At 42.3% G+C, this 15136-nt stretch overlaps 1 protein-coding gene across 1 annotated transcript in view; it reads right to left on the reverse strand.

Annotated features, from left to right (window-relative positions):
- rftn2 (raftlin family member 2) overlaps positions 1-15136 on the reverse strand; it is a 172773-nt gene continuing 157637 nt past the window's right edge. Inside the window, exons 4-9 of the mRNA XM_085765130.1 lie at positions 10374-10548; positions 9395-9613; positions 4249-4355; positions 2898-3001; positions 2704-2785; positions 1-253 (exon numbers count right to left, since the gene is read on the reverse strand). Of these exons, the coding sequence (XP_085621256.1) occupies positions 17-253; positions 2704-2785; positions 2898-3001; positions 4249-4355; positions 9395-9613; positions 10374-10548 (924 nt within the window). The 3' untranslated portion in view covers positions 1-16. The remainder of the gene's footprint in view (positions 254-2703; positions 2786-2897; positions 3002-4248; positions 4356-9394; positions 9614-10373; positions 10549-15136) is intronic.

Below are 15136 nucleotides of genomic sequence, written 5' to 3' on the forward strand. Positions count from 1 at the left end.
CTCCTCCTCCTCCTGGTCACATGCAGGTGACCTCGGCCTTGCCCTCCTCCTGCTCGAAGCCCCCCTCCTCCAGGTGGGACAGGGAGCTGGGGAAGCCCCCCACTCCTCCTCCTCCTCCTCCGAACACGGGGAACCCCCCGATGCCTCCTCCTCCTCCTCCCCCCACCGTGGGGGAGAGCTCCTCCGGGGGGGAGGGGCTGCTGACGGAGCGGCTGACGGAGCGAGAGGACACGTCGCTGTGGACGGAGACAGACTGGGGGGGGGGGAGGAGGAAGTTACATCACAGCTGGATCTGACTCAACTAGGGATGTCACCATTACTTGTTTTCACAATTAATCGTGGTATTAAACGCCACAATTAATTAATCATAACAATTCCTAAATACCGTCACTTTCCGAAAAAGATGATGTTGGAACCATAATCGGCAGATGTGGCACCAAAATAAAGGTAAATGCTCAGATAATGGTCCATTTAACTAACGTAACATTGAACTGGTAGGAATTTAAATGTTAGCGTCTCATTTGTATTTAAAGAAAAAACAAAACAAAACAAAAAACGATTAAAATAAACATAAAGTCCACTTGTCCTCCACCTGGGTCGTTCTGATCAAGTCTGGTTTCAAAGATTTCAAACACGAACATTTTAAATACGGTAGGCATAAATAAGGTAATTTTCTTTCGAAACATAAAAAACTTTTAGGTAATCTGGATTATTGATCTCAAAACGTACTGTATATTGACACTATATCACATTTTTGTTCACATTTCCCCACAATTCTTTGGAAAATCTCATTACCGCCACCATCCAAAACTCCAAAAACCTTAGAAAAAACAATAATTATTTGTGTTTTTGAACAGGCCTGCACAGAATTACATGAAACTCTAAAAAAAAATATGGTTTTTACATTAATGTATTTATTTAAATTTACTGATTTCTCTCATTACCGCAACACCACCTACAATCTACAAACATTTCATGATGACTCAACGTATTTTAAACATTTGGTATAGATGACAATTTAGATATAGATGACCTGAATATTTCAAACATTTCCCCTGGGGGGTTAATAATTGGTCATATATTATTAGATACTCGAAATATTTTGTGTAAACAATGCGTAATGTAATTATATTTGGACTATATTCGATTTTACACATTCATAGTGTTGTGAAATTAATTAATGCATAATAATCGTGATAATTGTAATACCGTGATTATTTGTCTGACAATAATTGTATCAAGAAAATGTATAATCGTGACATCCCTAGATCTGATTCAACATGAACCTGAAGCTGAAGTCATGTGACCAAACGTTTCCTCACCGCGTTTCTGTTAAAACTCACATTTTAGAAATTGTTCAGTTTTAAAGTTTTAAAGTTTTTTTTCCTTCCTGATGTTTGTTTTTTTAGCTTCTATTGTATGGAGCTACATTTGTGTCTTTATTATTCAATCAAAAGAAAAGTTGATTTAAACAAAATAGATATTTTCAATCAAAACAAACTTCACTTCAATCAAAAAAGAAAGTGTTTGAATGCAAAAATATATATATATATATATTTGAGACCCAAAAAGTTGCATTTGAACCCTTTTTTTTCTTTGATTGAAGTTAATATTTGATTGGAAATAACGTTTTTTGTTTAAATCTCCTTTTTTGATTGAATAATAAAGACACAAATATCCTACCCATAATATGGCTTTATACAAAAAGATGACTTCAATAAAATGACTTAATGATTAAATAACAAAGACACAAATGTAGCTCCATACTATTGTGGTTTAACTTGTTATTGTTCATCTGATTGAACTCTGTCTCCTCCCTGTAGTTGTGACTGCGTCCAGCAGGAGGCAGCGTGAGCTCAGGAACTAACACACTGACACATGTTGGTCTCATTTAAAAAGAAGTTCATAAATTATCATGATTTTATGTATATTATTATTATTATTTCTATAAAATGTGAATGATTTAATATCTTAGTTAGAATCCTGCATCATGCATCAAGTAGTTAATGATGATGATGATGAGCCCGTTCTGATTAAAATATTCCAATCGTTGTGTTTACATGATGCAGTTTTATTCAGATCGGCATTTGTTCCTATTTTATTCAGATTATTTGTGACACAGTGAATTTCCCCCTCGGGGATCAATAAAGTTTTATTCTGTTCTATTCTATTCCAGCTGCTGTCACCTATCAAAGTCCACCTTCCTCCACCTGGGTCGTTCTCATCAAGTCTGGTTTCAAAGATTTCAAACACGAAAATCTTAAATAGGCATAAATAAGGTAATTTTCTTTTGAAACATAATAAACTTTTAGGTGATCTGGATTATTGATCTCAAAACATATACTGAGTCTGACACTATATCACACGTCCTTGAAAAATCTCATTACCGCCACCATCCAAAACCTTAGAAAAATAAATCATTATTTGTGTTTTTGAAAATGAATTATTAACAGGCCTGTACAGAATTACATGAAACTCTAAAAAAAATATGTTTTTACATTAATATATTTATTTGATTTTACACCACCTACAATCTACAAACATTGTTTTGACGATATTTCATCAACGTATTTTAAATGTTTGCTGCAAAACTGAAAACTTACATGTTAGTAATAAATAATAAATTAGCAGCACGTGTTTCGGTAATGAGATTATTATTATTATTATTATTATTATTATTATTATTATTACTACTGGTCTCACCTGGTTCCTCTGTCCTCCCGGTGTTTGTCCTCTGACCGGCCGCTGCAGAAACACAACCTGCTTCGTGGCCAAGTTCCCGTCGCTGTCAACACACACACACACAGACGGCCATGATGATGATGAAGATGAAGATGTTAGTGACAGATTCCCTCCACAGTGATGTCACAGTGTATCGTCACGGTCGTCGTGGTTACCTGTCGTGGCGGATGATGGGCGTGGGCAGCACGCAGGTGAGCAGCCAGCCGAACTCGGCCAGCGTGTGGAGCAGAGGACCGTAGTCCGTCTTCACGTTGGAGCCCTGGGACGGGGACAGCAGATCAGGATTATTATATTAATAATAATATTAATAATAATGTTAATCATAATAATAATAATAACAGTAATAATAATAATAATGAAACAGTCAACCATCTCTGCTCACTCAGCCAAAAATGTGAGCACTAACTATGTCGTGCATTGAGTATTCCGTCATGTATTTACCTATGTGTACTAACCAGATAGTTACTGCATAGTATAGTATGGCATTGAGTATTCCGTCATGTATCTTCCTATGTGTAGTAACCAGATAGTTAGTTATATATTATAAAACAGAAAGGTGAAATCCGGCGATCTGATTGGTTGTTAACCGTGGTATATTGAGCATATACCACGGCTACTATTCTAAAGCCTTATCACAGCGTAGGTATCACTCCGCCTCAGGCAACGTATGACTGGTATGAATGGAAGTTGTTGTCATGTATCCATGACAACGGACTGTTGCAGTCCGTAGCAAAAGACAGCTGATGTTTTTACGATGTTAAAAACTGTAGTAAAGTAGTGTAATTGACATGTTTAAGGTGAACTTTCACCTCCAGAGGGTTAACAATGGTAGAGGGGACTGAGCAGTGACAGAGGAAAAGACCAGATGCAGAGCTACTAGGAGTTAACAGCTGGAGAGGTGGGACTAGTTTTTCACAGTGAGGCTATTTTATTGGATAATATGTATTTAAAAACTATGTATAAAACTACATGAAATTGATTGCGTATCCCTCTTTCATATTGTCATTATTGGTAACCGTTTTATAAAAGCAATATATCACTCCAGTCCGTGGTCTATGCTCATTATACCACTCTGTCGGGCCGAACAACGCCCCTTAGCCGTGGTAGAATGAGCATATACCACGGACTGGAGTGATATATTGCTTAAGTAACCAGATAGTTATAGTGCTTCGTTTGATTAATCCTGTTCCTTAACACTATGTATTGCTGAAGCCCTATGACGGCAGCACTAAGAACTGATTATATTATGAGAACTAACTACCTCGTGTCATCGCAAACGTGTGTTTTATTTATCAATGTGTACCGAATGTGTGTTTGGTATTTTACCTCATTGTTGCTTTTTTAAAGGTTTTGCCCTTTATCATCAGGCAGAGGGACTGGCCATGAAAACTAGCTCTTTTTTTTTTCTTTAGCGAACTCGGGTGCATTTATACATTTGTTTTTTACAATGTTTTATTAATGTACCTTGTCCCTTGGCAAATAAATTAAACTGAAAGTGAAACTGACCTCGATCACCGTCCACTGCTCCACCACGATGGTGTCGTTGGCCGGAGACGACGTGCTCCTCTCCTCGTACACGAAGAGACCCTCCAGAGACCTGGGCACCGGCTCACCTGCACACACACACACACACACACACACACACACACACAGAGAGAGACAACACGTGTGTTACATGTTGGTCTAGTTAAATGAGACAGAAGAATGAGGTCAGAGTCAGAGAGTTGAAAACGACCCAGTTATTAAATATAGATCAAACTGAGTCGGAGCTCAGAGACTTTCTTCCTCAAAACAGGGTTTATACAGGAATCTTCAAGTTCATTCTAAAACCTTTTTAAGACTTTTTCAAGACCTTCTCAATATTTTTCAACACCTCACCGCCACTTCAAGCTGTAACCATTTACATCAGTGACACTTCTAGTTTGTGATAAAGACTATAGATCACTATGATACAACAGAATTCAAAATAGGCTGGGATAATACATCAAAGGCAAAGTTTATAAAAAAAAAAAACACATTGCTCCACTCTCAAAAAACAAAAACAATAATCTTCTTTTCTTTTTCATGTACCAATTCATCTTTCTTTTTTAATAAAATGAATAAATTCACACACTTTCACAATGGTTTTTAGGACTCAAACTCTTAAACAGCTAATTCAGAAAAAAATACCTTCAAAATGTAAGACTTTATAAAGTCGTGAAAAGACTTTTTAATACTTTTTAAGGGTTGTAATTTTCCGAAAAATTGATTTATCACCTTTTAATACTTTTCAACACCCTGCAGATTCCCTGTCAAAGTCAGACAAAGAGGCAAGAGGACTTTTCCAGCGGCTCCAGTCTGACAGACATGTTGTTATTCTACATCCTCTGTCCCGTTCATGCTCTGGAGAAGATGTGTTCTTTTCCACAGTTGTACCTTATTTTGTACATGTTTGTACTTGTACTTTGTACTTATTTTTGTCTATGTTTCTTCCTCTCTCAGCCCCAGAAGTCTAATTTAAAGATCTAAGTTATGCAATAACCTCTTACAGTTACATGCTTAGAAATTCCTATGAATTATCCTATGAATTTATCATAGGACAACAGACTGAAGCTTGAGTTTAAACATACAGTACATCTGCAAGGCTAAAAAGCTTAAAAAGCTTAAAACAAATGTGTATTTCTGTTGCAGGTGTAAAACTGTGGCATTCACAAAGCAAGGAACTGAAAAGTTGTACAAGTATGTCTCAGTTTAAGAAAATGTTTAAAAAAGAAAAGATAAGTGTCTACAAAAAAGGAGAAAGAGAAAAAGAAGGGGGGGGAAAAAAGAAAAGATCGATAGACGAGTGGTGTCCACTGCTATTTTGTTTGTTTTCTTGTCACTACTATGTTTCATCATCTTTAATATTTTGAAATAGAGTATAATATTGGTGTTGAAGTAAGCCAATGTAATTATAACAACAGAGAGGGGTTTTCTTCATCCTGCTCCTTTTCATTCATGGTGACTATGTGTAGCTACATTATGTAAATATGTGCAACCGTGTGCAGAATGTAAACCATGAATGGAATAAATCAAAATGAAATGAAATGAAAAACAACACAAACATCTATAGGGTCCAACACTGGAAACACTCATCAACTCAGAGTCTCTAGAAAATAAATCCTTAGTGAGTCTGAAAACGGCGAACACACTGCAAAAACTCAACATCTTTCCAAGAATATTTGTCTTATTTCTTGTCAAAATGTCTAATTTCTAGTCAAAACTAATCTCTTTCCACGTTAGATAAAAATGAACTTGTTTTTAGATCATTTTCACTTGTTTCAAACAAATTTTCACTTGAAATAAGTAGAAAAATCTGCCAGTGAAAGCAAGTTTTTTGTGCTTGTAATAAGATAATAAGAAAACTTGCTCCACTGTCAGATTTTTCTACTTATTTCAAGTGAAAATAGACTTGAAAGAAGTAAAAAGTGTCTAAAAACAAGCGACTTTTTAATGTGATGAGTCTTATTTTAAGTAGAATGAGATTTGTTTTGACTAGAAATGACATTTTGACAAGAAATAAGACAAATATTCTTGGTAAGATATTTGAATTTTTGCAGTGCAGAGCTCTGCTAGCTGACGTGGTGAATCATTTTCCAGGACATTTGACTTATTTTCTCATTTTTTTCAACCATTTTCCAGGTTTTCCAGGACAAGTGGGAACGCTGGTTATTGGATGACGCTATTATGGGATGATATTGAGTCTCTCTCAGTCGTCTCAGTGATAAGAACCGATGTGACGACTTGCACTTGAAGGCAGCACGGAGCTAAACACTCTGACTGTTTGCTTTTCTTCGTCTCGTCGCCTGAAGCTGAAGTTTCTGTCCCGTTCGACTGGTCCTTGAACACACCACCACCGCTCCACTGACATTCATCTAGTAGGTCGTCATGGTAACGTGCTGCTAAATGATAATTTATTTATTTATTTGGGTATATATCAAGCTTATATAACCGAAAGGGTGTCGGTTGAAGCCAAAGCTTATATACCCCGACCCCTTTTACCTTAAAAAATTAAAATAAAATAAAATAAAATAATAATAATTATACGCATTAATACAATAGGATCAGATCACAGACATTTTGAAATTAATCAGTACACTTACATTTCTGATCACAACAAAATAAAGAATTGTACACAGCGCATAACCCAAACTAGTACAAAATCATTGAACTTCATTTTCCATTCTGTAACGAGAAATGATGTTGTTCTTATAAAGTCTTTTAAAGCCGACTAGAGTAGGGGAGCGCCGGGTCGATTGATACACAGCGATTTCCTCGAAAACCACACAAGCTTGAGCCGTCAGATTTGGTCACTATGTTCAGCACTCAACACCGACCAATCCTGGTCAATATCTGTATATAAATCACTGAATTAATACCTAACTGTTTTGCAATGAACAACAACCGATTTGAATGAACAACATGTATTTTTAATAAACACCAGATATTTTTAATGAACAAAACGTGTTTATGACATGAATCAACAGATATTCAGCAAAGTGAGGGGAAAATGCCGAGGGTAAAATGACAATATGTTCAACTGTGTCTCCATAAACATGACTTAGGACAGGGAAATAAGGAAATAAAATGAAAATGCAGTCGTCCAACAACTCGTACAAAAGAAGAAAGGCGAGTTAAATCGAAATGCGGATCTTGACAATTACGCACGGGACAAAAATATTTATTTGACCTATTTATATTGTGAGAAATGATGTGACATTTTGGCAATAACGAGTCCACTAGTATGTTGTCTGATATGCTGCATAAAAACGAGAGTAATGACAGTAGTTTCTGTTTAAAACGCTGTTTCAACCGTCCCAACGACCCGCATAGGTGGGGCGTTTGAGACACATGTCAACTTACGTTCAAAGTTATAAAACAGCGCGATCATCCAACATGTGTGTTAAATTACACTTGTAACTAAGAGAATAGACATGTGAGTTGTTGATCACATGATAAAAATGTTTGTGTACATAACGTCATCTTTGAAAAAGACGTTTAAATGAAAAGTGCATCAATCGACCCGGCGCTCCCCTACAGCATAATTTAATATTTTCAGGACAATTATTCCAGATGTTTTAACCCCTCTAACAGAAAGACAGGGATTTTTTACAGTAGTTGGAGTCTTTGGTTTCTCAAATAATAGTGGTCTTCTCAGGTTAGAACTGGAATCCTTCATTTTAAACATTTTAATTCTGGATATCTGGAGGAAGAAGTTTATTTTTTTGCTTTGTACATGGTTTGTATTGTATTGTAATGTAAATCAACTAAGTCCCTGAATTTCAAAATGTTCAGGCGACTAAATAGTGAGTTGGTTAAACCATGTTGATGAAAACCTCAGAAATAAAAAATAAAACAACAACCTCAGTCTGTGTTTTGTGTTGACAGACGATCTGCCCGTCTGCTCGTCTGCAGAGGAACAGGAAGTGAGGTCACGAGGTCGGGAAGACGACTCCAAATATAGACGCAGTGGGACAAAAAGAAGCCAAAACAGGAAGTGGCTCATTCTGGTTTTTGTTGGTGAATCAGGTTTACAGTTTTTCTCAGTTGCTAAAACACTAAACCCTGTTGTCTGAACCAAATTCTCAGTTGCCTGAACCCACTGATTGAATCAGTCACTCTTTTGGCAAAACCATCAGCACTTTTCACCTGTTTAGACACATCTTACCAACACATTTTCATTGTGATGCACCTGTGTTGCATAATGCTGAGCACAGGTGGCAAAAGTCAAACACAGGTAAAGCACAAGTTTCACCGGTTGAACACAACAACTCAAAATTGATAACACTTATTCCCAATGATGTGAGGGAACATATACTGTAGCTAGTTGAGGATGAAGTCCTGTGGCCTGATCCAGTACAGAGAAATGATGCTGTGGCTGAGTTGTGCACTTCTCATTTCTATACTTTTGTACTTTATTTTTACGTAGGTTTACTGTATACAAGTACTAAATGCACAAGATTTCTGTTTGTCTTTGTACTGTACAAGTGCTACGTAAATGCACAAGATTTCTGGTTTTTGTACTTCTTTTTTTTTTTTACAGTACTATGTACAAGTGCTAAATGCACAGGTTTTTTGTTTTGCAAGAGAAGATGAGAGGCGACAGGGTGAAGGAAGAAAGGATGAGGGAGGGAGGGATGAACTGGGAAGAAAAAATAAGAAGGAAGGAAAAGGGATGAAATGGATGGATGTGAAATGGATGTGGAGAGGGAAGGAGGAGGGTGAAAGAAAGGGAAGGAGAGAAGTGCTACAGTAAATGCACAGGTTTTTTGTTTTGCAACATGCATTTAGCTACAGTGAACAATAAACATTTATTTCTACAGCTTCATGTGCTGAGCGTTGTGTTTTCTATTTTTCTATGTAGTGTTTAGTGACTGCTCAGTAGTGTTTTTAATTTTGATTGACTCGGGGCACGATTTGACAACATAGTTCAGTTTTGGGCACCAGATTGAACTGTTTTGAGGTGAAAGTTTGGTTTTGCAAGAAGAGTCTGAGGTTTTGTGAATGTAGCTTTAAAATTGGGGTTTGTGTTCACAGTTTAGAGAAAAGGAGAGAAGCTTTCGAGAAATGTGTCTTAGCAATCGAGAAAAACTGTAAAAACGGGAGCAGATAGAAACGGAGAGGAGGCACCGACCTTTAGGCGTGTCCCAGTAGACGAAGGAGTCGACCAATGACCAGCCCTTGCGGTAGTAGGCGGCCGTCAGCTCCAGCCAATCGGCTTCCAGCGCGCTCACCACCTGACCCTTCCTGGACACGCGCATGGACAGCGCCCCCTGGTGGTACTGGCAGGCCAGCGAGTCCAGAGGAGCACAGCCCGGAGCCCAGGAGTGGAAGAAGACCAGCAGCCGCAGGTCTGGGGGGAAGAGTTAAAGGGAGAGTTCAACATTTTATATGCAAATTGTCCCCATTGCCATAATAATCTACCTTTAGTCATAGCAGTAGGTTCACTACCTTTGATTGTTGGTGCAAGCTGTTTTTAGAACGGCGGAGCAGAGCCGTGAGCTGCTCAGAGCTACGCTACGGAGGCTCATTATGGGATTTCTTGGTTTCCCTCATTCCCTCAACTAATAAACAACAACAGTTCCATGCAATAAAGACAGTGTTAACAACATTTAACAACCTCATCATACAAAAAACACAGACAGCCATGAGCCACGGAGACCCTACAGAACATATGGGCAATTTAAGCAGAGATGAAAGCAAGTTTGAATAGATGTACACAATCCAACAACTCCACAACGCTCTGGTGGACAAGTTGTGACCTGCACATTCACCACGCTATGAGATAATAACACAATGTTACCACACAGAGTTGTTTTAGAGGGAAATACAGAGACTGTTGATGAAAAACTGTCCCTGAAGGCAACGTGCATCAGCGGTTTAGCATGAATTTCCCTCTAAAACAACTCTGTCTGGTAACGTTGTGTTATTATCTCATAGCGTGGTGAATGTGCAGGTCACAACTTGTCCACCAGAGCGTTGTGGAGTTGTTGGATTGTGTATTTGATGAGTTTGATGAGTTAGAAACCAAGAAATCCTCTGAGCAGCTCACGGCTCTGCTCCACCGTTCTAAAAACAGCTTGCACCGACAATTAAAGGTAACACACACTGACCTGGGCTGTAGGTGTTCTCCTCCACCTCTCTGTCTCCGGGGGGGGTCCGGGGGGGGCTGCGGGGCGGAGAGCGACAGCCTCTCTTGGGGCTGTGGACTCGCCCGTTGGTGACGGCGCTCACCTGCTGCAGCACCGAGCCCACGAACCGAACGCCACCTCGGGCGCTGCTGTTCACCTGTCGACCAATCAAACGCAGCCAGAGTCAGAGAGATTCCTAAGTGCGACTTTTACGTCCATCTATTTTCATGTTATAATAATAATAATAATAATTAAAGCCGCAAGCGGCTATGACGGGCCCTCGCTCCACGCCACTCGGCGTCCCCGCTACCCCCGGCCCGCTCTTCGAAAAACCCCGCGCGCAACCGGACGTGGGCGGCTGCGTCGAGGGCGGTCCCCTCGTCGAACACGTGACGTTTCGAGCAAAACGGACAACGTACGATGGAGTTACGGCAGGTTTACGGTTCGTCCACCAGGGGGCGGTAACGGGATGTGGGCCGTTGCGTACGGGGTCGTGACCTCATCACACATGTGAAGTTTCGAGCCGATCGGACAACGTCGATGCAAAACACGACATTTCCTGTGTCCACAAGGGGGCGTATTGAGCGAGCTAGTGTACGATCAAATGGAGGCGTAGAGGGCGGGCCCCTGATCATGTACTGAAATTTTGAAGTGACTACGACCAAGTATGTGGGCGTGGAAGGCAAACGTAATAGCATGGCGACTAAACGAGCAGTTGACCAACTTTGTCGCCCCCTAGCAGCCACGCCGTTTCACGTAGAGAAAAGCTTTTAATAGTGTTTGACCAGCTCGGTCTCCTGATGATCTGTAGCGAATATGAAGTCAATCGGGCAAAATCCGTGGGAGGTGGCAGTTCACGATGGAGCGCTATTCCTGTCGCCGCCACAAGGGGGCCATTAGCCGTAGCGTCATAGCGTTCACGAAATACCTTCACCAACTTGTTCGGCATGTTTTAGAAGTGGAATGGAGTTGATGGGGGCAACTATGTATTTTTAATGAATTTTAGCGCACTTCCTGTTACCACCGGGGGGCGCTATGAGTGACGTAGGAAAATAATATGTCGGATCGTTCAGGGTCACGCCATCATCATGTGCACCAAGTTTGAAGCTGCTGCGATCAAATCTGTGGGCGTGATAGCATTTAAACCTTTTTAGCTGAATTCGGGAACTTGGCCGTGCCCTAGCAGCCACGCCCTTTGACCTACACACCTGCAGAGCACAAGCCGTAATCAGCTCAGTCTGGAGATGTTCCGTGCCCAATTTGAAGTCAATCGGGCGAACTCCCTCGGAGGAGTTCGTTTTGCGTCAAAGAAATGCTAACCAAAATGGCCGACTTCCTGTTGGGTTTAGGGCGTGGCTCCAATTCAATTTTTGGTATGTTTGGGTATGATACACGTGTGTGTCGAGTTTCGTATGTGTACGACAAAGTAAGCGAAATTTGTCTATGGAGAATTTCGGAAAAATTTCAAGGGGGCGCTATTGAGGCATTTAGCCACGCCCATGGGAAACGACTCTATCCGCTGAAAGAGCTCACCATTCTTGACCTGTGGATGAAATTTCGTGAGGACACGACTTCGTTAAAGCCACGAAAAAGGCAAACGTAATTGGACGATAAAAAATCGTCAGTCGCCGCGGCGGCACACGGACGCCGTTCGTCGTATCTTCACAGCGTTCATAATGTAGCTTCAGCAACTGGTTCTGCATGTATTAGAAGTGGAATGAAGTTGATCGGGTGAAGTATGGATTTTTAATGAATTTTTGCGTACTTCCTGTTACCACCGGGGGGCGCTATGAGCCAGGCAGGAAGTCGATACATCAAAACGTTCAGGGAGGAGCCAACGTCATGTCCTTTGAATTTCAAGTGGCTACGACGAAGTATGTGCGCGTGAAAGGCAAACGAAATTTAAATTGGGATGATACACTTTCGCCACGGCGGCACATGGACGCCGTTGCTCGTAGGGTCAAAGCGTTCATGATGTAGCTTCACCATCCGGGTCTGCATGTATTAGAAGTGTAACGAAGTCGATTTGGTCAACTACGTATTTTTAGCGAATTTTTGTACGTTTCCTGTTACCACCGGGGGGCGCTATGAGCGACGTACGCAAATAATATGTCGGATCGTTCAGGGTCTCTCCATAGATTTTTGCACCAAGTTTGAAGCGTCTACGATCAAGTATGAGGGCATGAGAGCCGTTCGTATTTACATGGCGAGCACCGAAACAGTCGCCAAACTTCGGGGCACGCCAGAGGCCAAGCGCTTTGAGCTACAGACCTGCGGAGCACAAGATAAGCTCAGCTAGGTCTGGCGATGTTCTGGACCCAATTTGGAGCCGATCGGGCGTAACCCCTCGGAGGAGTTCGTTTTGCGTAAACCAACTTTGAAGCAAAATGGCCGACTTCCTGTTGGTTTTAGGGCATGTCATTTTATGAAATTTTTTGAAGATCTCGGGTTGATGAATATGTTTACCAAGTTTCGGACAAATCGGTGTCGCAGACCCTCATTCCCTATGCGCGGTCTAGGGGGCGCTGTGGTGCCATTTGGCCACGCCCACATGCGAGACCACCACAGTACGCCGAGTTGCCACAGTCCCCACGTGCGTGTAAATTTTCCTCCGTTTCCCGGCTTGGGAAAGGGGTCGAAATCGCGTTCAAAGCGGCGGAAAAAGAATAATAATAATAATTAAAGCCGCAAGCGGCTATGACGGGCCCTCGCTCCACGCCACTCGGAGTCCCCGCTACCCCCGGGCCGCTCTTCGAAACCCCCGCGCGCAACCGGACGTGGGCGGCCGCGTCGAGGGCGGTCCCCTCGTCGAACACGTGAAGTTTCGAGCAAATCGGACGACGTACGATGGAGTTACGGCAGGTTTACGGTTCGTCCACCAGGGGGCGGTAACGGGATGTGGGCCGTTGCGTTCGGGGTCGTGACCTCATCACACATGTGAAGTTTCGAGCCGATCGGACAATGTCGATGCAAAACACGACATTTCCTGTGTCCACAAGGGGGCGTCTTGAGCGAGCTAGCGTACGATCAAATGGAGGCGTAGAGGGCCGGCCTCTGATCATGTACTGAAATTTTGAAGTGACTACGATCAAGTATGTGGGCGTGGAAGGCAAACGTAATAGCATGGCGACTAAACGAGCAGTTGACCAACTTTGTCGACCCCTAGCGGCCACGCCGTTTGACGTAGAGAAAAGCTTTTAATAGTGTTTGACCAGCTCGGTCTCCTGATGACTTGTAGCGAATATGAAGTCAATCGGGCAAAATCCGTGGGAGGTGGCAGTTCGCGGTGGAGCGCTATTCCTGTCGCCGCCACAAGGGGGCCATTAGCCGTAGCGTCATAGCGTTCACGAAATACCTTCACCAACTTGTTCGGCATGTTTTAGAAGTGGAATGAAGTTGATGGGGTCAACGATGTATTTTTTAATGAATTTTAGCGCACTTCCTGTTACCACCGGGGGGCGCAATGAGCCAGGCAGGAAGTCGATACATCAAAACGTTCAGGGAGGAGCCAACGTCATGTCCTTTGAATTTCAAGTGGCTACGACGAAGTATGTGCGCGTGAAAGGCAAACGAAATTTAAATTGGGATGATACACTTTCGCCGCGGCGGCACACGGACGCCGTTGCTCGTAGGGTCAAAGCGTTCATGATGTAGCTTCGCCATCCGGGTCTGCATGTACTAGAAGTGTAACGAAGTCGATTTGGTCAACTACGTATTTTTAACGAATTTTTGTACGTTTCCTGTTACCACCGGGGGGCGCTATGAGCGACGTACGCAAATAATATGTCGGATCGTTCAGGGTCTCTCCATAGATTTTTGCACCAAGTTTGAAGCGTCTACGATCAAGTATGAGGGCATGAGAGCCGTTCGTATTTACATGGCGAGCACCGAAACAGTCGCCAAACTTCGGGGCACACCAGAGGCCAAGCGCTTTGAGCTACAGACCTGCGGAGCACAAGATAAGCTCAGCTAGGTCTGGCGATGTTCTGGACTCAATTTGGAGCCGATCGGGCGTAACCCCTCGGAGGAGTTCGTTTTGCGTTTACAAACTTTGAAGCAAAATGGCCGACTTCCTGTTGGGTTTCGGGCTTCGCCAGAAAAGCATTTTTTGTTCATCTTGCATTGATAAATATGTGTGCCGACTTTTGTCCGCTTTTATTAACGTCATTTTTTTCCCTATGGGTTTTTGACAAGTTTGTAGGGGGCGCTATTTTGCCATTTGGCCACGCCCACATGCGAGACCACCACTCAACGCTAAGTTGCCACAGGCCCCACGTGCGTGCAAAATTTCGTCCGTTTCTCGGCTTGGGAAAGGGGTCGAAATGGCCTTCGAAAAAAATAATAATAATAATAATAATAAACATTTGCATTTCAAGATAGCGTTTTTTCCCTGCCAGGTCACTTGAGTACTTGATTACTTGCTTGGTTACTTGTTGCTTGTCGGTGATCGGTGTGGATGTCGAATTACAATAGGGACCTCCCTGGGTCGTTGACACAGGCTCGGGCCCTAATTAAAGCCGCAAGCGGCTATGACGGGCCCTCGCTCCACGCCACTCGGCGTCCCCGCTCCACGCCACTCGGCGTCCCCGCTCTTCGAAAACCCCCGCGCGCAACCGGACGCGGGCGGCTGCGTCGAGGGCGGTCCCCTCGTCGAACACGTGACGTTTCGAGCAAAACGGACGACGTACGATGGAGTTACGGCAGGTTTACGGTTCGTCCACCAGGGGGCGGTAACGGGATGTGGG

This window comes from Trachurus japonicus, chromosome 21 (genome assembly GCF_045865225.1).
Source record: "Trachurus japonicus isolate A0001 chromosome 21, Traja_1.0".
Lineage (NCBI taxonomy): Eukaryota > Metazoa > Chordata > Actinopteri > Carangiformes > Carangidae > Trachurus > Trachurus japonicus.